Source organism: Penaeus japonicus, unplaced genomic scaffold, assembly GCF_977035675.1.
Source record: "Penaeus japonicus unplaced genomic scaffold, GWHDUDI00000001_assembly GWHDUDI00000002, whole genome shotgun sequence".
Lineage (NCBI taxonomy): Eukaryota > Metazoa > Arthropoda > Malacostraca > Decapoda > Penaeidae > Penaeus > Penaeus japonicus.
Genome location: NW_028234404.1, coordinates 50,567,476 through 50,581,725, shown reverse-complemented (window position 1 = coordinate 50,581,725; position 14,250 = coordinate 50,567,476). Strand labels below are relative to the sequence as shown.

Genomic DNA, 14,250 nt, shown 5'->3' with positions numbered 1-14,250 from the left:
TAGAGTACTGCTACATATCCTGCATATAGGTAGTAATATTTCCTGCACAAAAATAAGTATCCAGCATATTTCCTAAACAAAACAGCCTATACGGTAACCCTAACCTAACCATTTGATAATTAATTTGATAATAACATTTGAAAGAGGATCTACAATCTATGAGTTTGTATTTGTATATATCATTCTAATCAATGTTTTCATCATTTTATCATTGTAATTGCTTTGTCGCTTCTGACTTGTTTTACCATAATCAATAGTTTTGTTTCTGGTTTTCTTGTATTTGTTACATTTTTATGATTTTAAGTTTAAGGTTGATAAAGGATTAAAGAATATCTAAAAACTATTTAACATCACATTTTATTCACAATTAGACACACATTTTTCTTCAAGCTATAAAGATTCTAGTTTATCGTCATGAAAGATTAACCGTAGGCAGGGGTGGGAGCAGGCTGGTAAGATGGGGAAGGAGCAGGCTGGTAGGATGGGGAGGGGGCAGGTTGATAGGACCTAGAAGGTTCTTGGGCTGGGTACTGGGCTTCGCCTTGGTACGAAACTTCAGCTACATAGCCGGAGTCGCCGTTCACGGTGTAAGTCACCGTCTGTAGACGACCATCGGGAAGCTGAACGTAATAGGTTCCCTGAGTGTCGTATCCATTTCGGCTTTCTTGGTGACCGAAGTCGTTACCGGAGTAGTCGTCCTTCTCGGCATAGTTGAAGTCGTACTGTGCAGGTCCCTTATTCAGAGAAAACAAATATATATATGTAAATAAAAGTAAAGAAACAAATTTAATAGATGACACCTACAATAAACGAAAATGTTGTCGTCAAAGAAGCCTTACATTCATTATTTTTGCAAAGAACTTACCGTAGGAGCAGGTGCAGGGGCGTTGTATGTAGGAGCAGGGGGATTGTACGAAGGAGTAGGTGGACTGTATCTTGGACCAGAGTCAGCAAGGGCTCCAGCCATTAAGGCAACGAACACAGCAATCTGTAGAAGATTGAAATGGCAACATATATTACCTCTTTTCTTAGGAACTTGAAAATAAAAGAATGTGTGTGCAAGATTGGTAGTCGGAAACTGACCTTGACAGTCATCTTTAACGTCTTGGAAGAAGAGAGGGAGTGGTACCGATCAGAGTTTGCTGGCCCCTTATATACTCGAAGGTCCGCCCACGTTGAATGATATGACGTCACCGGGAATGAAGAGGAAAAGGTCATTTCGAGTTTAGTTATACTAAAGCTGATACAAAAGAGTAATGATAAAGAGTATATAGGCTGACTGTACTTTGTGGGAATATATGCTCTTGTACGCTCCTTAGTACGTGTTTTTCTTTTCTCTTCCTTGCCTTTTTTTCTCTGTCACATGTTTTATTTTTTTTTCTCTCTCTCATTATTATTCACGCTGAATGTATTATATCTATAATCATCTAAATAGATAGATATACCTTTTATTGATTTATATCCAACTCCGATAAAGAATTTTATTGTTTTAAGGTAGGGCATTGAGATCATATGTTTACTTTTAATTTTGTGTAGCGTTACATTCTAAGACAAGAAGATGCCATTACCGAAAGACGAAAGTTGATACAATAAGGAAAGTTTGTTAAAGGATCTTCCATTTGCTATCATCACTTTCGGAGTAGTAAGCTTTGTGCCTCCGTCTTGATTCATTAAATTATATATATCACTCACTCGTGGAACACTAAAGAACAAAACGTAAAAATCGAAAGCTATACTATAGTTTAGAGAAAAAAATAAATACTATGAAATTGTATGCTCGACAGCTGTAAACTGTAGTTAAGTCTATAAATGATAATGTCAAAAATGAAAATGGGAATATTATCATCATAGTATATTTTATGATCATGTTAATGATAGTAATGATAAGGATGATTATGATAATAATATTGATAGTGAGAGCAATAGTGATAATAATGATAATGACAATGATTGTAATAATGTTGACAATAATGACAATGAGAATGATTATGATAAGAGAAATATTGATAATTTCCAATCAAAATAATGACTATAGAAATAAATTTCCCTATGGATGCCACAACGTTTCCCTTCACAAATCAAACGAATTAATATTCCCCAGTATATGTCTAGGAACATATATATGTATGTATACATATATATATATATATATATATATATATATATATATATATATATATATATATATATATATATATATATATACATACATTTATTAAATTATACATACATACATATCAATATATATATATATATATATGTATATATATATATATATATATATATATATATATATATATACATATATATATATATTTATATATATACATTCATTAAATTATACATACATATATATTAATATACATATATATATATATATATATATATATATATATATATATATATGTGTGTGTGTGTGTGTGTGTGTGTGTGTGTGTGTGTGTGTGTGTATACATTTATTAATATATATATACATATACATTAATATATATGTATATATATATATATATATATATATATATATATATATATATAAAACACTGCCGCAAATTGAAAGGAAAAACTCGCGACGTTTCGAACTTTTCAAAGAAAGTTCCTCATCAGGCGTAATCGATCCAAAAACTTTTGGATTGCTTACGCCAGATGAGGAACTTTCTTTAAAAAGATCGAAATGTCTCGAGTTTTTCCTTTCAATATGTGGCAGTGTTTTATTAATTCTGTTATGTGCTCGTTACTGTGTTTGTGTTTTTTGTGATATCTATGTCTATCTATATCTATCTATCTATCTATCTATCTATATATATATATATATATATATATATATATATACATGCATACATATATATATATATATATATATATATATATATATATATATATATAAACATATATATCCATGTATATATACGTGTATATATTCATATATATATATATATATATATATATATATATATATATATATATATATATATATATATATATACATATATGTATATATATGTATATATACTTATATGTATACGTATATCTCTCTATATATGTGAGTGTGTGTTTGTATGTGTATGTGTGAGTGTGTGCGTTTGTGTGTGTGTGTATCTCTATGTGTATGTGAGAGCATGTGCGTTTGTGAGTGTGTGTGCATATGTATTAATAATATATACATATATCTATGTATACATACATTTATTTATATATAGAGAGAGAGTGAAAGAGAGAAAGACTTATTTATCCATATATGATGATAGCAGTGTTCCTGGTAATACGGCTGTTTTCATAATTATTGTTATTATCGTTACTGTTATTACTTTTTATTTTCTATTATCATCTTTAACATCATCAAATAAACTTTTTTATCTCTATATGATGATAGCAGTGTTCCTTTGTAATACGGCTGTCTTAATTATTACTCTTATTACTTTTTATTTTCTACAATCATCTTTAACATCATCAAACAAACATCGAAAAAGTCAAGCATAAACGCGCTTTGGGTTTGTTCTCAGGTTTTCATCGTTCTCATCATTATGTCTTTATTGTTACTGTTATTGTTATTGTCATTATTGTTACTGATGTTTTTGCTGCTTTGTTCTTATATCTATAACACTATGGCTATCATCATAACAAAAGTATTAAGCTTATTAAAGGTTTTTGAAATATGTTTTTCACTATATTATGTCACTTTTTATTTACAATCGTACACGCACTCTTTCTTCAAGCTTCAAAGGATCTTTAGATCGGTATAAAAGTTTAGCCGTAGGCAGGGGTAGGTGCAGGCTGGTAAGATGGGGAAGGAGCAGGCTGGTAGGATGGAGAAGGAGCTGGCTGATAGGACCTAGAAGGTTCCTGGGCTGGGTACTGGGCTTCGCCTTGGTACGAAACCTCAGCTACATAGCCGGAGTCGCCGTTCACGGTGTAAGTCACCGTCTGTAGACGACCATCGGGAAGCTGAACGTAATAGGTTCCCTGAGTGTCGTATCCATTTCGGCTTTCTTGGTGACCGAAATCGTTACCGGAGTAGTCGTCCTTCACGGCATAGTTGAAGTCGTACTGTGCAGGTCCCTTATTCAGAGAGAGAAAAAAAAAGATAAATAAAAGTAAAAAAAACAAATTTAATAGATCATACAATAAAGGAAAAGTTTGTCATTAAAGACGCCTTACATTCATTAATTTTGCAGAGAACTTACCGAAGGAGCAGGTGCAGGGGCGTTGTATGTAGGAGCAGGTGCTGGGGCGTTGTATGTGGGAGCAGGGGGATTGTAGGAAGGAGTAGGTGGACTGTAGGAAGGAGTAGGTGGACTGTATCTTGGACCCGAGTCAGCAAGAGCTCCAGCCATTAAGGCAACGAACACAGCAATCTGTAGAAGTTTGAAATGACAAAATATATTACCTCTTTTTTTAGGAACTTGAAAATAAAAGTGTATGTTCAAGATTGATAGTCGGAAACTGACCTTGACAGTCATCTTTAACGTCTTGGAAGAAGAGAGGGAGTGATACCGACCAGAGTTTGCTGGCCCCTTATATACTCGAAGGTCCGCCCACGTTGAATGATATGACGTCACCGGGAATGAAGAGGAAAAGGTCATTTCGAGTTTAGTTATACTAAAGCTGATACAAAAGGGTAATGATAAAGAATATATAGGCTAATTGTACTCTATGGGAATTATGCTCTTGTAGCTTTCTTTTGTACAAGCTTTTCTTTTCTCTTCCTTGCCTCTTTTCTTTGTCACATGTTCTGTTATCTCTTTTATTTTTCCTCATTATTATTTACCCTGAATGTATCATATCTACAATCATATATATGTATATATATATAGATATACCTTTTATAGATTTATATGCAACACCGATAATGAATTTTATTGTTTTAAGGGAGGGCATGGATATCATATGTTTACTTTTAATTTTGGGTAGCATTACATTTTAAGACAAAAAGATGCCATTACCAAAGGACGATATTTATCCAAGGTAGTTGATACAATAAGGAAAGTTTGTTAAAGGATCTTCCATTTGCTACCATCACTTTCGTAGTAAGCTCTGTGCCTCCGTCTTGATTCATTAAATTACATATATCACTCACTCGTGGAAAACTAAAGAACAACACGTAAAAATCAATAATAAGCTGTACTATAGTTTAGAAAAAAAATACTATGAAATTGTATGCTCAACAGCTGTAAACTGTAGCAAAGTCTATAAATGATAATGTCAAAAATGGAAATGGAATATTATCATCATAGTATATTTTATGATCATATCAGTGATGGTAATGATAAGGATGATTATGATAATAATATTGATAATAACAATAGTGATAATAATGATAATGATTGTGATAATGTTGACAATAATGGCAATGAGAATGATTATGATAAGAGAAATATTGATAATGACAATCAAAATAATGACAATAGGAATAAATTTCCCTATGGATGCCACAAAGTTTCCCTTCACAAATCAAACGCATGGATATTCCCCAGTATATGTCTATGCATATATATATATATGTATATATATACATATATATATATATATATATATATATATATATATATATATACATATACATATATATACATATATATGTATTCATATATATATATATATATATATATATATATATATATATATATATATATATATATACATATATATATATACATATATATATATATGTATTCATATATATATATATATTTATATTTATATATATAAATATATATATGTATATGTTTGTGTATGTGTGTGTATGTATACATGCATGTATGCATACATGTATATATGTATACACACACACACACACGCACACACACACACACACACACACACACACACACACACACACACATATATATATATATATATATATATATATACTTATATATGTATATGGCTCTCTGTCTCTGCCTCTCTCTCTCTCTCTCTCTCTCTCTCTCTCTCTCTCGCTCTCTCTCTCTCTCTCTCTCTCTCTCTCTCTATATATATATATATATATATATATATATATATATATATATATATATATATATATATATATATATATATATATATATTTGTGTGTGTGTATATGTATATGTATTTATGTATATATATATATATATATATATATATATATATATATATATGTATATATGTGTGTGTGTGTGTATTTTTGAGGGTATGCGTTTGTGTGTATATATATGTATTGATAATATATACATATATCTATTTATACATACATTTATATATAGAGAGAGAGCTATAAAGAGAGAGAGAGAGACTATTTTATCTATATATGATGATTGTAGTGTTCCTTTGTAATACGGCTGTTTTAATCATTACTCTTTTTACTTTTTATTTTCTACAATCATCTTTAACATCATCAAACAAACATCGAAAAAGCCAAGCATAAACGCGCATTAGGTTTGTTCTTAGGTTTTCATCGTTGTTATCATTATGTTATCATTGCTACTGTTATTGTTATTGTCATTATTGTTACTGATGTTCTTGTTGTTTTGTTCTTTTATATATAACACTATGGCAATCATTATAACAAAAGTATTAAGCTTGTTAAAGGCTTTTGAAATACATTTTTCACTATATTATGACACATTTTATTTACAATCGTACACGCACTCTTTCTTCAAGCTTCAAACGTCTTTAGATCGGTATAAAAGTTTAGCCATAGGCAGGGGTGGGAGCAGGCTGGTAAGATGGGGAAGGAGCAGGCTGGTAGGATGGAGAAGGAGCTGGCTGATAGGACCTAGAAGGTTCCTGGGCTGGGTACTGGGCTTCGCCTTGGTACGAAACTTCAGCTACATAGCCGGAGTCGCCGTTCACGGTGTAAGTCACCGTCTGCAGACGACCATCGGGAAGCTGAACGTAGTAGGTTCCCTGAGTGTCGTATCCATTTCGGCTTTCTTGGTGACCGAAATCGTTGCCGGAGTAGTCGTCCTTCACGGCATAGTTGAAGTCGTACTGTGCAGGTCCCTTATTCAGAGAAAAAAATAGATAAAAGTAAGGAAACAAATTTAATAGATTATACTTATAGTAAACGAAAAGTTTGTCATTAAAGACGCCTTACATTCATTAATTTTGCAAAGAACTTACCGAAGGAGCAGGTGCTGGGGCGTTGTATGTGGGAGCAGGGGGATTGTAGGAAGGAGTAGGTGGACTGTATCTCGGACCAGAGTCAGCAAGGGCTCCAGCCATTAAGGCAACGAACACAGTAATCTGTAGAAGATTGAAATGGCAACATATATTACCTTCTTTTTTAGGAACTTGAAAAAGTGTGTGTTCAAGATTGGAAGTCGGAATCTGACCTTGACAGTCATCTTTAACGTCTTGGAAGAAGAGAGGGAGTGGTACCGACCAGAGTTTGCTGGCCCCTTATATACTCGAAGGTCCGCCCACGTTTATGATGTGACGTCACCGGGAATGAAGAGGAAAAGGTTATTTCGAGTTTAGTTATACTAAAGCTGATACAAAAGAGTAATGATAATGAGTATGTAGGCCAACTGTACTTTGTGGGAAATATGCCCTTGTACCTTTCTTTAGTACATGTTTTTCTTTTCTCTTGCCTTTTTTCTTTGTCACATGTTCTGTTATCTCTTTTCTTTTTCCTCATTGTTATTCACTCTGAATGCATTATATCTATAATCATCTAAATAGATATACCTTTTATTGATTTATATCCAACTCCGATAAAGAATTTTATTGTTTTAAGGGAGGGGATTGAGATTATATGTTTACTTTTAATTTTGGGTAGCATTACATTTTAAGACAAAAAGATGCCATTACCGAAAGACGATATTTACCCAGGGTAGTTGATACAATAAGGAAAGTTTGTTAAAGGATCTTCCATTTGCTATCATCACTTTCGGAGTAGTAAGCTTTGTGCCTCCGTCGTGATTTATTAAATCATATATATCACTCACTCGTAGAGCACTAAAGAACAAAACATAAAATTCGAAAGCTATACTATAGTTTAGAGAAAAAAAAAATAAATACTATGAAATTGTATGCTCGACAACTGTAAACTGTAAAAAAGTCTATAAATGATAATGTCAAAAATGAAAATGGGAATATAATCATCATAGTATATTTTATGATCATATTAATGATAGTAATGATAAGGATGATTATGATAATAATATTGATAGTGATAGGAATAGTGATAATAATGATAATGACATTGATTGTAATAATGTTGATAATGAGGACAATGAGAATGATTATGATAAGAGAAATATTGATAATGACCAATCAAAATAATAATGACTATAGAATTAAATTTCCCTATGGATGCCACATTTCTCTTCACATATCAAACGCATGAATATTCCCCAGTATATGTCTAGGCACATATATATGTGTGTATATATATATATATATATATATATATATATATATATATATATATATATATATATGTATTATATATATATATATATATATATATATATATATATGGTATATTTGTTAATATATGTATACATATATATAAATATATATATATATATATATATATATATATATATATATATATATATATATATAACACTGCCACAAATTGAAAGGAAAACTCAATCCAAAAATATTTGGATTGCTTACGCCTGATGAGAAACTTTCTTTAAAAAGATCGAAACGTTACGAGTTTTTCCTTTCAATGTGTGGCAGTGTTTTATTAATTCTGTTATGTGTTCGTTACTGTGTTTGTGTTTTTTGTGATATCTATATCTATCTATCTATCTATCTATCTATCTATATATCTATATATCTATGTATATATACATATATATATACTTACATACATACATATATATATATATATATATATATATATATATATATATATATATATATATATATATATATCCATGTATATATACATGTAGATATTTATATATATATACATACATATATATATATGTATATATATACATATATGTATACGTATCTCTCTCTATATATATGTGTGTGTGTCTGTATGTGTATGTGTGAGTGTGTGCGTTTGTGTGTGTGCATATGTATTGATAATATATACATATATCTATGTATATGTACATTCACAACATACACACACACATATATATATATATATATATATATATATATATATATATATATATATATATATATAGAGAGAGAGAGAGAGAGAGAGAGAGAGAGAGAGAGAGAAAGACTTATTTATCCATATATGATGATAGCAGTCTTCATGGTAATACAGCTGTTTTCATCATTATTGTTATTATCATTACTGTTATTTCTTTTATTTACTACTATCATCTTTAACATCATCAAACAAGCATCATCGAAAGCGTCGAGCATAAGCGCGCTATGGGTTTACTCTCAGGTTTTCTTCGTTGTTATCATTATGTCATTATTGTTACTGTTATTGTTATTATGCCATTTTTGTTATAAAGTTCTTGCTGCTTTGTTCTTATATCTATAACACTATGGCTATCATCATAACAAAAGTATTAAGCTTATTAAAGGCTTTTAAATTAGTTTCACTATTTTATGTCACATTTTATTTACAGTTTTACACACACTTTCTTCAAGCTTCAAAGGATCTTCAGATCGGTATAAAAGTTTAGCCGTAGGCAGGGGTAGGAGCAGGCTGGTAAGATGGGGAAGGAGCAGGCTGGTAGGATGGAGAAGGAGCTGGCTGATAGGACCTAGAAGGTTCCTGGGCTGGGTACTGGGCTTCGCCTTGGTACGAAACTTCAGCTACATAGCCGGAGTCGCCGTTCACGGTGTAAGTCACCGTCTGTAGACGACCATCGGGAAGCTGAACGTAGTAGGTTCCCTGAGTGTCGTATCCATTTCGGCTTTCTTGGTGACCGAAGTCGTTGCCGGAGTAGTCATCCTTCACGGCATAGTTGAAGTCGTACTGTGCAGGTCCCTTATTCAGAGAGAAAAAATAGATAAAAGTAAAGAAACAAATTTAATAGATTATACTTACAGTAAACGAAAAGTTTGTCATTAAAGACGCCTTACATTCATTCATTTTGCAAAGAACTTACCGAAGGAGCGGGTGCAGGGGCGTTGTATGTAGGAGCAGGTGCTGGGGCGTTGTATGTGGGAGCAGGGGGATTGTAGGAAGGAGTAGGTGGACTGTATCTTGGACCAGAGTCAGCAAGGGCTCCAGCCATTAAGGCAACGAACACAGCAATCTGTAGAAGATTGAAATGACAACATATATTACCTTCTTTTTTTTTAAGAACTTGAAAAAGAGTGTGTTCAAGATTGGAAGTCGGAATCTGACCTTGACAGCCATCTTTAACGTCTTGGAAGAAGAGAGGGAGTAGTACCGACCAGAGTTTGCTGGCCCCTTATATACTCGAAGGTCCGCCCACGTTGTATGATGTGACGTCACCGGGAATGAAGAGGAAAAGGTTATTTCGAGTTTAGTTATACTAAAGCTGATACAAAAGAGTAATGATAAAGAGTATGTAGTCCAACTGTACTTTGTGGGAAATATGCCCTTGTACCTTTCTTTAGTACATGTTTTTCTTTTCTCTTGCCTTTTTTCTTTGTCACATGTTCTGTTATCTCTTTTCTTTTTACTCATTGTTATTCACTCTGAATGCATTATATCTATAATCATCTAAATAGATATACCTTTTATTGATTTATATCCAACTCCGATAAAGAATTTTATTGTTTTAAGGGAGGGGATTGAGATTTTATATGTTTACTTTTAGTTATGGGTAGCGTTACATTTTAAGACAAAAAGATGCCATTACCGAAAGACGATATTTACCCAAGGTAGTTGATACAATAAGGAAAGTTTTTAAAGGATCTTCCATTTGCTACCATCACTTTCGGAGTAGTAAGCTTCGTGCCTCCGTCTTGATTTATTAAATCATATATATCACTCACTCGTAGAGCACTAAAGAACAAAACGTAAAAATCGAAAGCTATACTATAGTTTAGAGAAAAAAAATAAATACTATGAAATTGTATGCTCGACAGCTGTAAACTGTAAAAAAGTCTATAAATGATAATGTCAAAAATGAAAATGGGAATATAATCATCATAGTATATTTTATGATCATATTAATGATAGTAATGATAAGGATGATTATGATAATAATATTGATAGTGATAGCAATAGTGATAATAATGATAATTGCAATGATTGTAATAATGTTGATAATGAGGACAATGAGAATGATTATGATAAGAGAAATATTGATAATGACCAATCAAAATAATAATGACTAAAGAAATAAATTTCCCTATGGATGCCACAACATTTCCCTTCACAAATCAAACGCATGAATATTCCCCAGTATATGTCTAGGCACATATATATATGTATATATATATATATATATATATATATATATATATATATATATATATATATATATATATATATATATATATATATATATATATATATATATATGGTATATTTGTTAATATATGTATACATATATATAAATATATATATACATATATATATATATATATATATATATATAAAACACTGCCACAAATTGAAAGGAAAAACTCGCGACGTTTCGAACTTTTTAAAGAAAGTTCCTCATCAGGCGTGAGCAATCCAAAAATATTTAGATTGCTTACGCCTGATGAGAAACTTTCTTTAAAAAGATCGAAACGTCGCGAGTTTTTCCTTTCAATGTGTGGCAGTGTTTTATTAATTCTGTTATGTCCTCGTTACTGTGTTTGTGTTTTTTGTGATATCTATATCTATCTATCTATCTAGCTATCTATCTATCTATATGTCTATATATCTATATATATATACATATATATATACTTACATACATACATATATATATTATATATATATATATATATATATATATATATATATATATATATATATATATATATATATCCATGTATATATACATGTAGATATTTATATATATATATATATATATATATATATATATATATATATTTATATATATATATATACATACATATATATATGTATATATATACATATATGTATACGTATCTCTCTCTATATATATGTGTGTGTATCTGTATGTGTATGTGTGAGTGTGTGCGTTTGTGTGTGTGCATATGTATTGATAATATATACATATATCTATGTATACGTACATTCACACACACACACACACACACACACACATATATATATATATATATATATATATATATATATATAGAGAGAGAGAGAGAGAGAGAGAGAGAGAGAGAGAGAGAGAGAGAGAGAGAGAGAGAAAGACTTATTTATCCATATATGATGATAGCAGTCTTCATGGTAATACGGCTGTTTTCATCATTATTGTTATTATCGTTACTGTTATTACTTTTTATTTTCTATTATCATCTTTAACATCATCAAATAAACATAGAAAAAGTCAAGCATAAACGCGCTTTGGGTTTGTTCTCAGGTTTTCATCGTTCTCATCATTGTGTCTTTATTGTTACTGTTATTGTTATTGTCATTATTGTTACTGATGTTTTTGCTGCTTTGTTCTTATATCTATAACACTATGGCTATCATCATAATAAAAGTATTAAGCTTATTAAAGGTTTTTGAAATATGTTTTTCACTATATTATGTCACATTTTATTTACAATCATACACGCACTCTTTCTTCAAGCTTCAAACGATCTTCAGATCGGTATAAAAGTTTAGCCGTAGGCAGGGGTAGGAGCAGGCTGGTAAGATGGGGAAGGAGCAGGCTGGTAGGATGGAGAAGGAGCTGGCTGATAGGACCTAGAAGGTTCCTGGGCTGGGTACTGGGCTTCGCCTTGGTACGAAACCTCAGCTACATAGCCGGAGTCGCCGTTCACGGTGTAAGTCACCGTCTGCAGACGACCATCGGGAAGCTGAACGTAATAGGTTCCCTGAGTGTCGTATCCATTTCGGCTTTCTTGGTGACCGAAGTCGTTGCCGGAGTAGTCGTCCTTCACGGCATAGTTGAAGTCGTACTGTGCAGGTCCCTTATTCAGAGAAAAAAAAAAAAGATAAATAAAAGTAAAGAAACAAATTTAATAGATCATACAATAAAGGAAAAGTTTGTCATTAAAGACGCCTTACATTCATTAACTTTGCAGAGAACTTACCGAAGGAGCAGGTGCAGGGGCGTTGTATGTAGGAGCAGGTGCTGGGGCGTTGTATGTGGGAGCAGGGGGATTGTAGGAAGGAGTAGGTGGACTGTATCTCGGACCAGAGTCAGCAAGGGCTCCAGCCATTAAGGCAACGAACACAGCAATCTGTAGAAGATTGAAATGGCAACATATATTATCTCTTATTTTTAGGAACTTGAAAATAAAAGAGTGTATGTGCAAGATTGGTAGTCGGAAACTGACCTTGACAGTCATCTTTAACGTCTTGGAAGAAGAGAGGGAGTGGTACCGTCCAGAGTTTGCTGGCCCCTTATATACTCGAAGGTCCGCCCACGTTTTATGATGTGACGTCACCGGGAATGAAGAGGTAAAGGTCATTTCGAGTTTAGTTATACTAAAGTTGATACAAAAGGGTAATGATAAAGAATATATAGGCTAATTGTACTCTCTGGGAATTATGTTCTTGTTGCTTTCTTTTGTACAAGCTTTTCTTTTCTCTTCCTTGCCTTTTTTCTTTGTCACATGTTCTGTTATCTCTTTTATTTTTCCTCATCATTATTCACCCTGAATGTATCATATCTACAATCATATATATGTATATATATATAGATATACCTTTTATAGATTTATATGCAACACCGATAATGAATTTTATTGTTTTAAGGGAGGGCATTGATATTATATGTTTACTTTTAATTTTGGGTAGCATTATATTTTAAGACAAAAAGATGCCATTACCGAAAGACGATATTCATCCAAGGTAGTTGATACAATAAGGAAAGTTTGTTAAAGGATCTTCCATTTGCTACCATCACTTTCGTAGTAAGCTCTGTGCCTCCGTCTTGATTAATTAAATTACATATTTCGCTCACCCGTGAAAAACTAAAGAACAAAACGTAAAAATCAATAATAAGCTGTACTATAGTTTAGAAAAAATAATAATTACTATGAAATTGTATACTCAACAGCTGTAAACTGTGGCAAAGTTTATAAATGATAATGTCAAAAATGGAAGTTGAATATTATCACCATATTTTATTTTATGATCATATCAATGATGGTAATGATATGGAGGATTATGATAATAATATTGATAATAACAATAGTGATAATAATGATAATGATTGTGATAATGTTGACAATAATAGCAATGAAAATGATTATGATAAGAGAAATATTGATAATGGCCAATCA

General features: G+C 31.7%; 5 protein-coding genes across 6 annotated transcripts; all 5 read right to left on the bottom strand.

Moving 5' to 3' along the window:
* Positions 1-341: 341 nt before the first annotated feature.
* On the bottom strand, positions 342-1,177 carry LOC122260976 (uncharacterized). Its single transcript, XM_043028440.2, has 3 exons — positions 1,084-1,177; positions 866-988; positions 342-734 (listed from the first exon to the last, which is right to left on the bottom strand). The coding sequence occupies exons 1-3, from the start codon at positions 1,093-1,095 to the stop codon at positions 423-425; spliced, it is 447 nt and encodes a 148-aa protein (XP_042884374.2). The 5' UTR covers positions 1,096-1,177; the 3' UTR covers positions 342-422.
* Positions 1,178-3,655: 2,478 nt separating this feature from the next.
* LOC122260984 (cuticle protein 7-like) lies at positions 3,656-4,481 on the bottom strand. Its single transcript, XM_086552696.1, has 3 exons — positions 4,446-4,481; positions 4,182-4,352; positions 3,656-4,056 (listed from the first exon to the last, which is right to left on the bottom strand). Exons 1-3 carry the CDS (start codon positions 4,455-4,457, stop codon positions 3,745-3,747), a joined length of 495 nt encoding a protein of 164 aa, XP_086408822.1. The 5' UTR covers positions 4,458-4,481; the 3' UTR covers positions 3,656-3,744.
* A 2,079-nt stretch (positions 4,482-6,560) lies between these two features.
* LOC122260978 (cuticle protein 8-like) lies at positions 6,561-10,268 on the bottom strand. 2 transcript variants are annotated; one of them, XM_086552803.1, is made up of 3 exons: positions 10,241-10,268; positions 7,081-7,203; positions 6,561-6,960 (listed from the first exon to the last, which is right to left on the bottom strand). In XM_086552803.1, exons 1-3 carry the CDS (start codon positions 10,250-10,252, stop codon positions 6,649-6,651), a joined length of 447 nt encoding a protein of 148 aa, XP_086408929.1. In that variant the 5' UTR covers positions 10,253-10,268; the 3' UTR covers positions 6,561-6,648. The 2 variants fall into 2 exon arrangements, with proteins under 2 accessions (XP_086408929.1, XP_042884378.2); XM_043028444.2 differs by lacking the exon at positions 10,241-10,268 and adding an exon at positions 7,293-7,334.
* Positions 9,523-10,322, bottom strand: LOC147472421 (cuticle protein 7-like). Its single transcript, XM_086552708.1, has 3 exons — positions 10,241-10,322; positions 9,999-10,148; positions 9,523-9,877 (listed from the first exon to the last, which is right to left on the bottom strand). The coding sequence occupies exons 1-3, from the start codon at positions 10,250-10,252 to the stop codon at positions 9,566-9,568; spliced, it is 474 nt and encodes a 157-aa protein (XP_086408834.1). The 5' UTR covers positions 10,253-10,322; the 3' UTR covers positions 9,523-9,565.
* Positions 10,323-12,529: 2,207 nt separating this feature from the next.
* On the bottom strand, positions 12,530-13,342 carry LOC122260977 (cuticle protein 7). Its single transcript, XM_043028442.2, has 3 exons — positions 13,300-13,342; positions 13,054-13,203; positions 12,530-12,930 (listed from the first exon to the last, which is right to left on the bottom strand). The coding sequence occupies exons 1-3, from the start codon at positions 13,309-13,311 to the stop codon at positions 12,619-12,621; spliced, it is 474 nt and encodes a 157-aa protein (XP_042884376.1). The 5' UTR covers positions 13,312-13,342; the 3' UTR covers positions 12,530-12,618.
* Positions 13,343-14,250: the final 908 nt, after the last annotated feature.

Excerpts from the sequence above, each read along its gene's own strand:
- LOC122260976 (XM_043028440.2), bottom strand. Across the intron at positions 735-865 it reads CCCCTGCACCTGCTCCTACG|GGACCTGCACAGTACGACTT; the intron begins GTAAGTTCTTTG and ends TCTCTGAATAAG.
- LOC122260984 (XM_086552696.1), bottom strand. Across the intron at positions 4,057-4,181 it reads CCCCTGCACCTGCTCCTTCG|GGACCTGCACAGTACGACTT; the intron begins GTAAGTTCTCTG and ends TCTCTGAATAAG.
- LOC122260978 (XM_086552803.1), bottom strand. Across the intron at positions 6,961-7,080 it reads CCCCAGCACCTGCTCCTTCG|GGACCTGCACAGTACGACTT; the intron begins GTAAGTTCTTTG and ends TCTCTGAATAAG.
- LOC147472421 (XM_086552708.1), bottom strand. Across the intron at positions 9,878-9,998 it reads CCCCTGCACCCGCTCCTTCG|GGACCTGCACAGTACGACTT; the intron begins GTAAGTTCTTTG and ends TCTCTGAATAAG.
- LOC122260977 (XM_043028442.2), bottom strand. Across the intron at positions 12,931-13,053 it reads CCCCTGCACCTGCTCCTTCG|GGACCTGCACAGTACGACTT; the intron begins GTAAGTTCTCTG and ends TCTCTGAATAAG.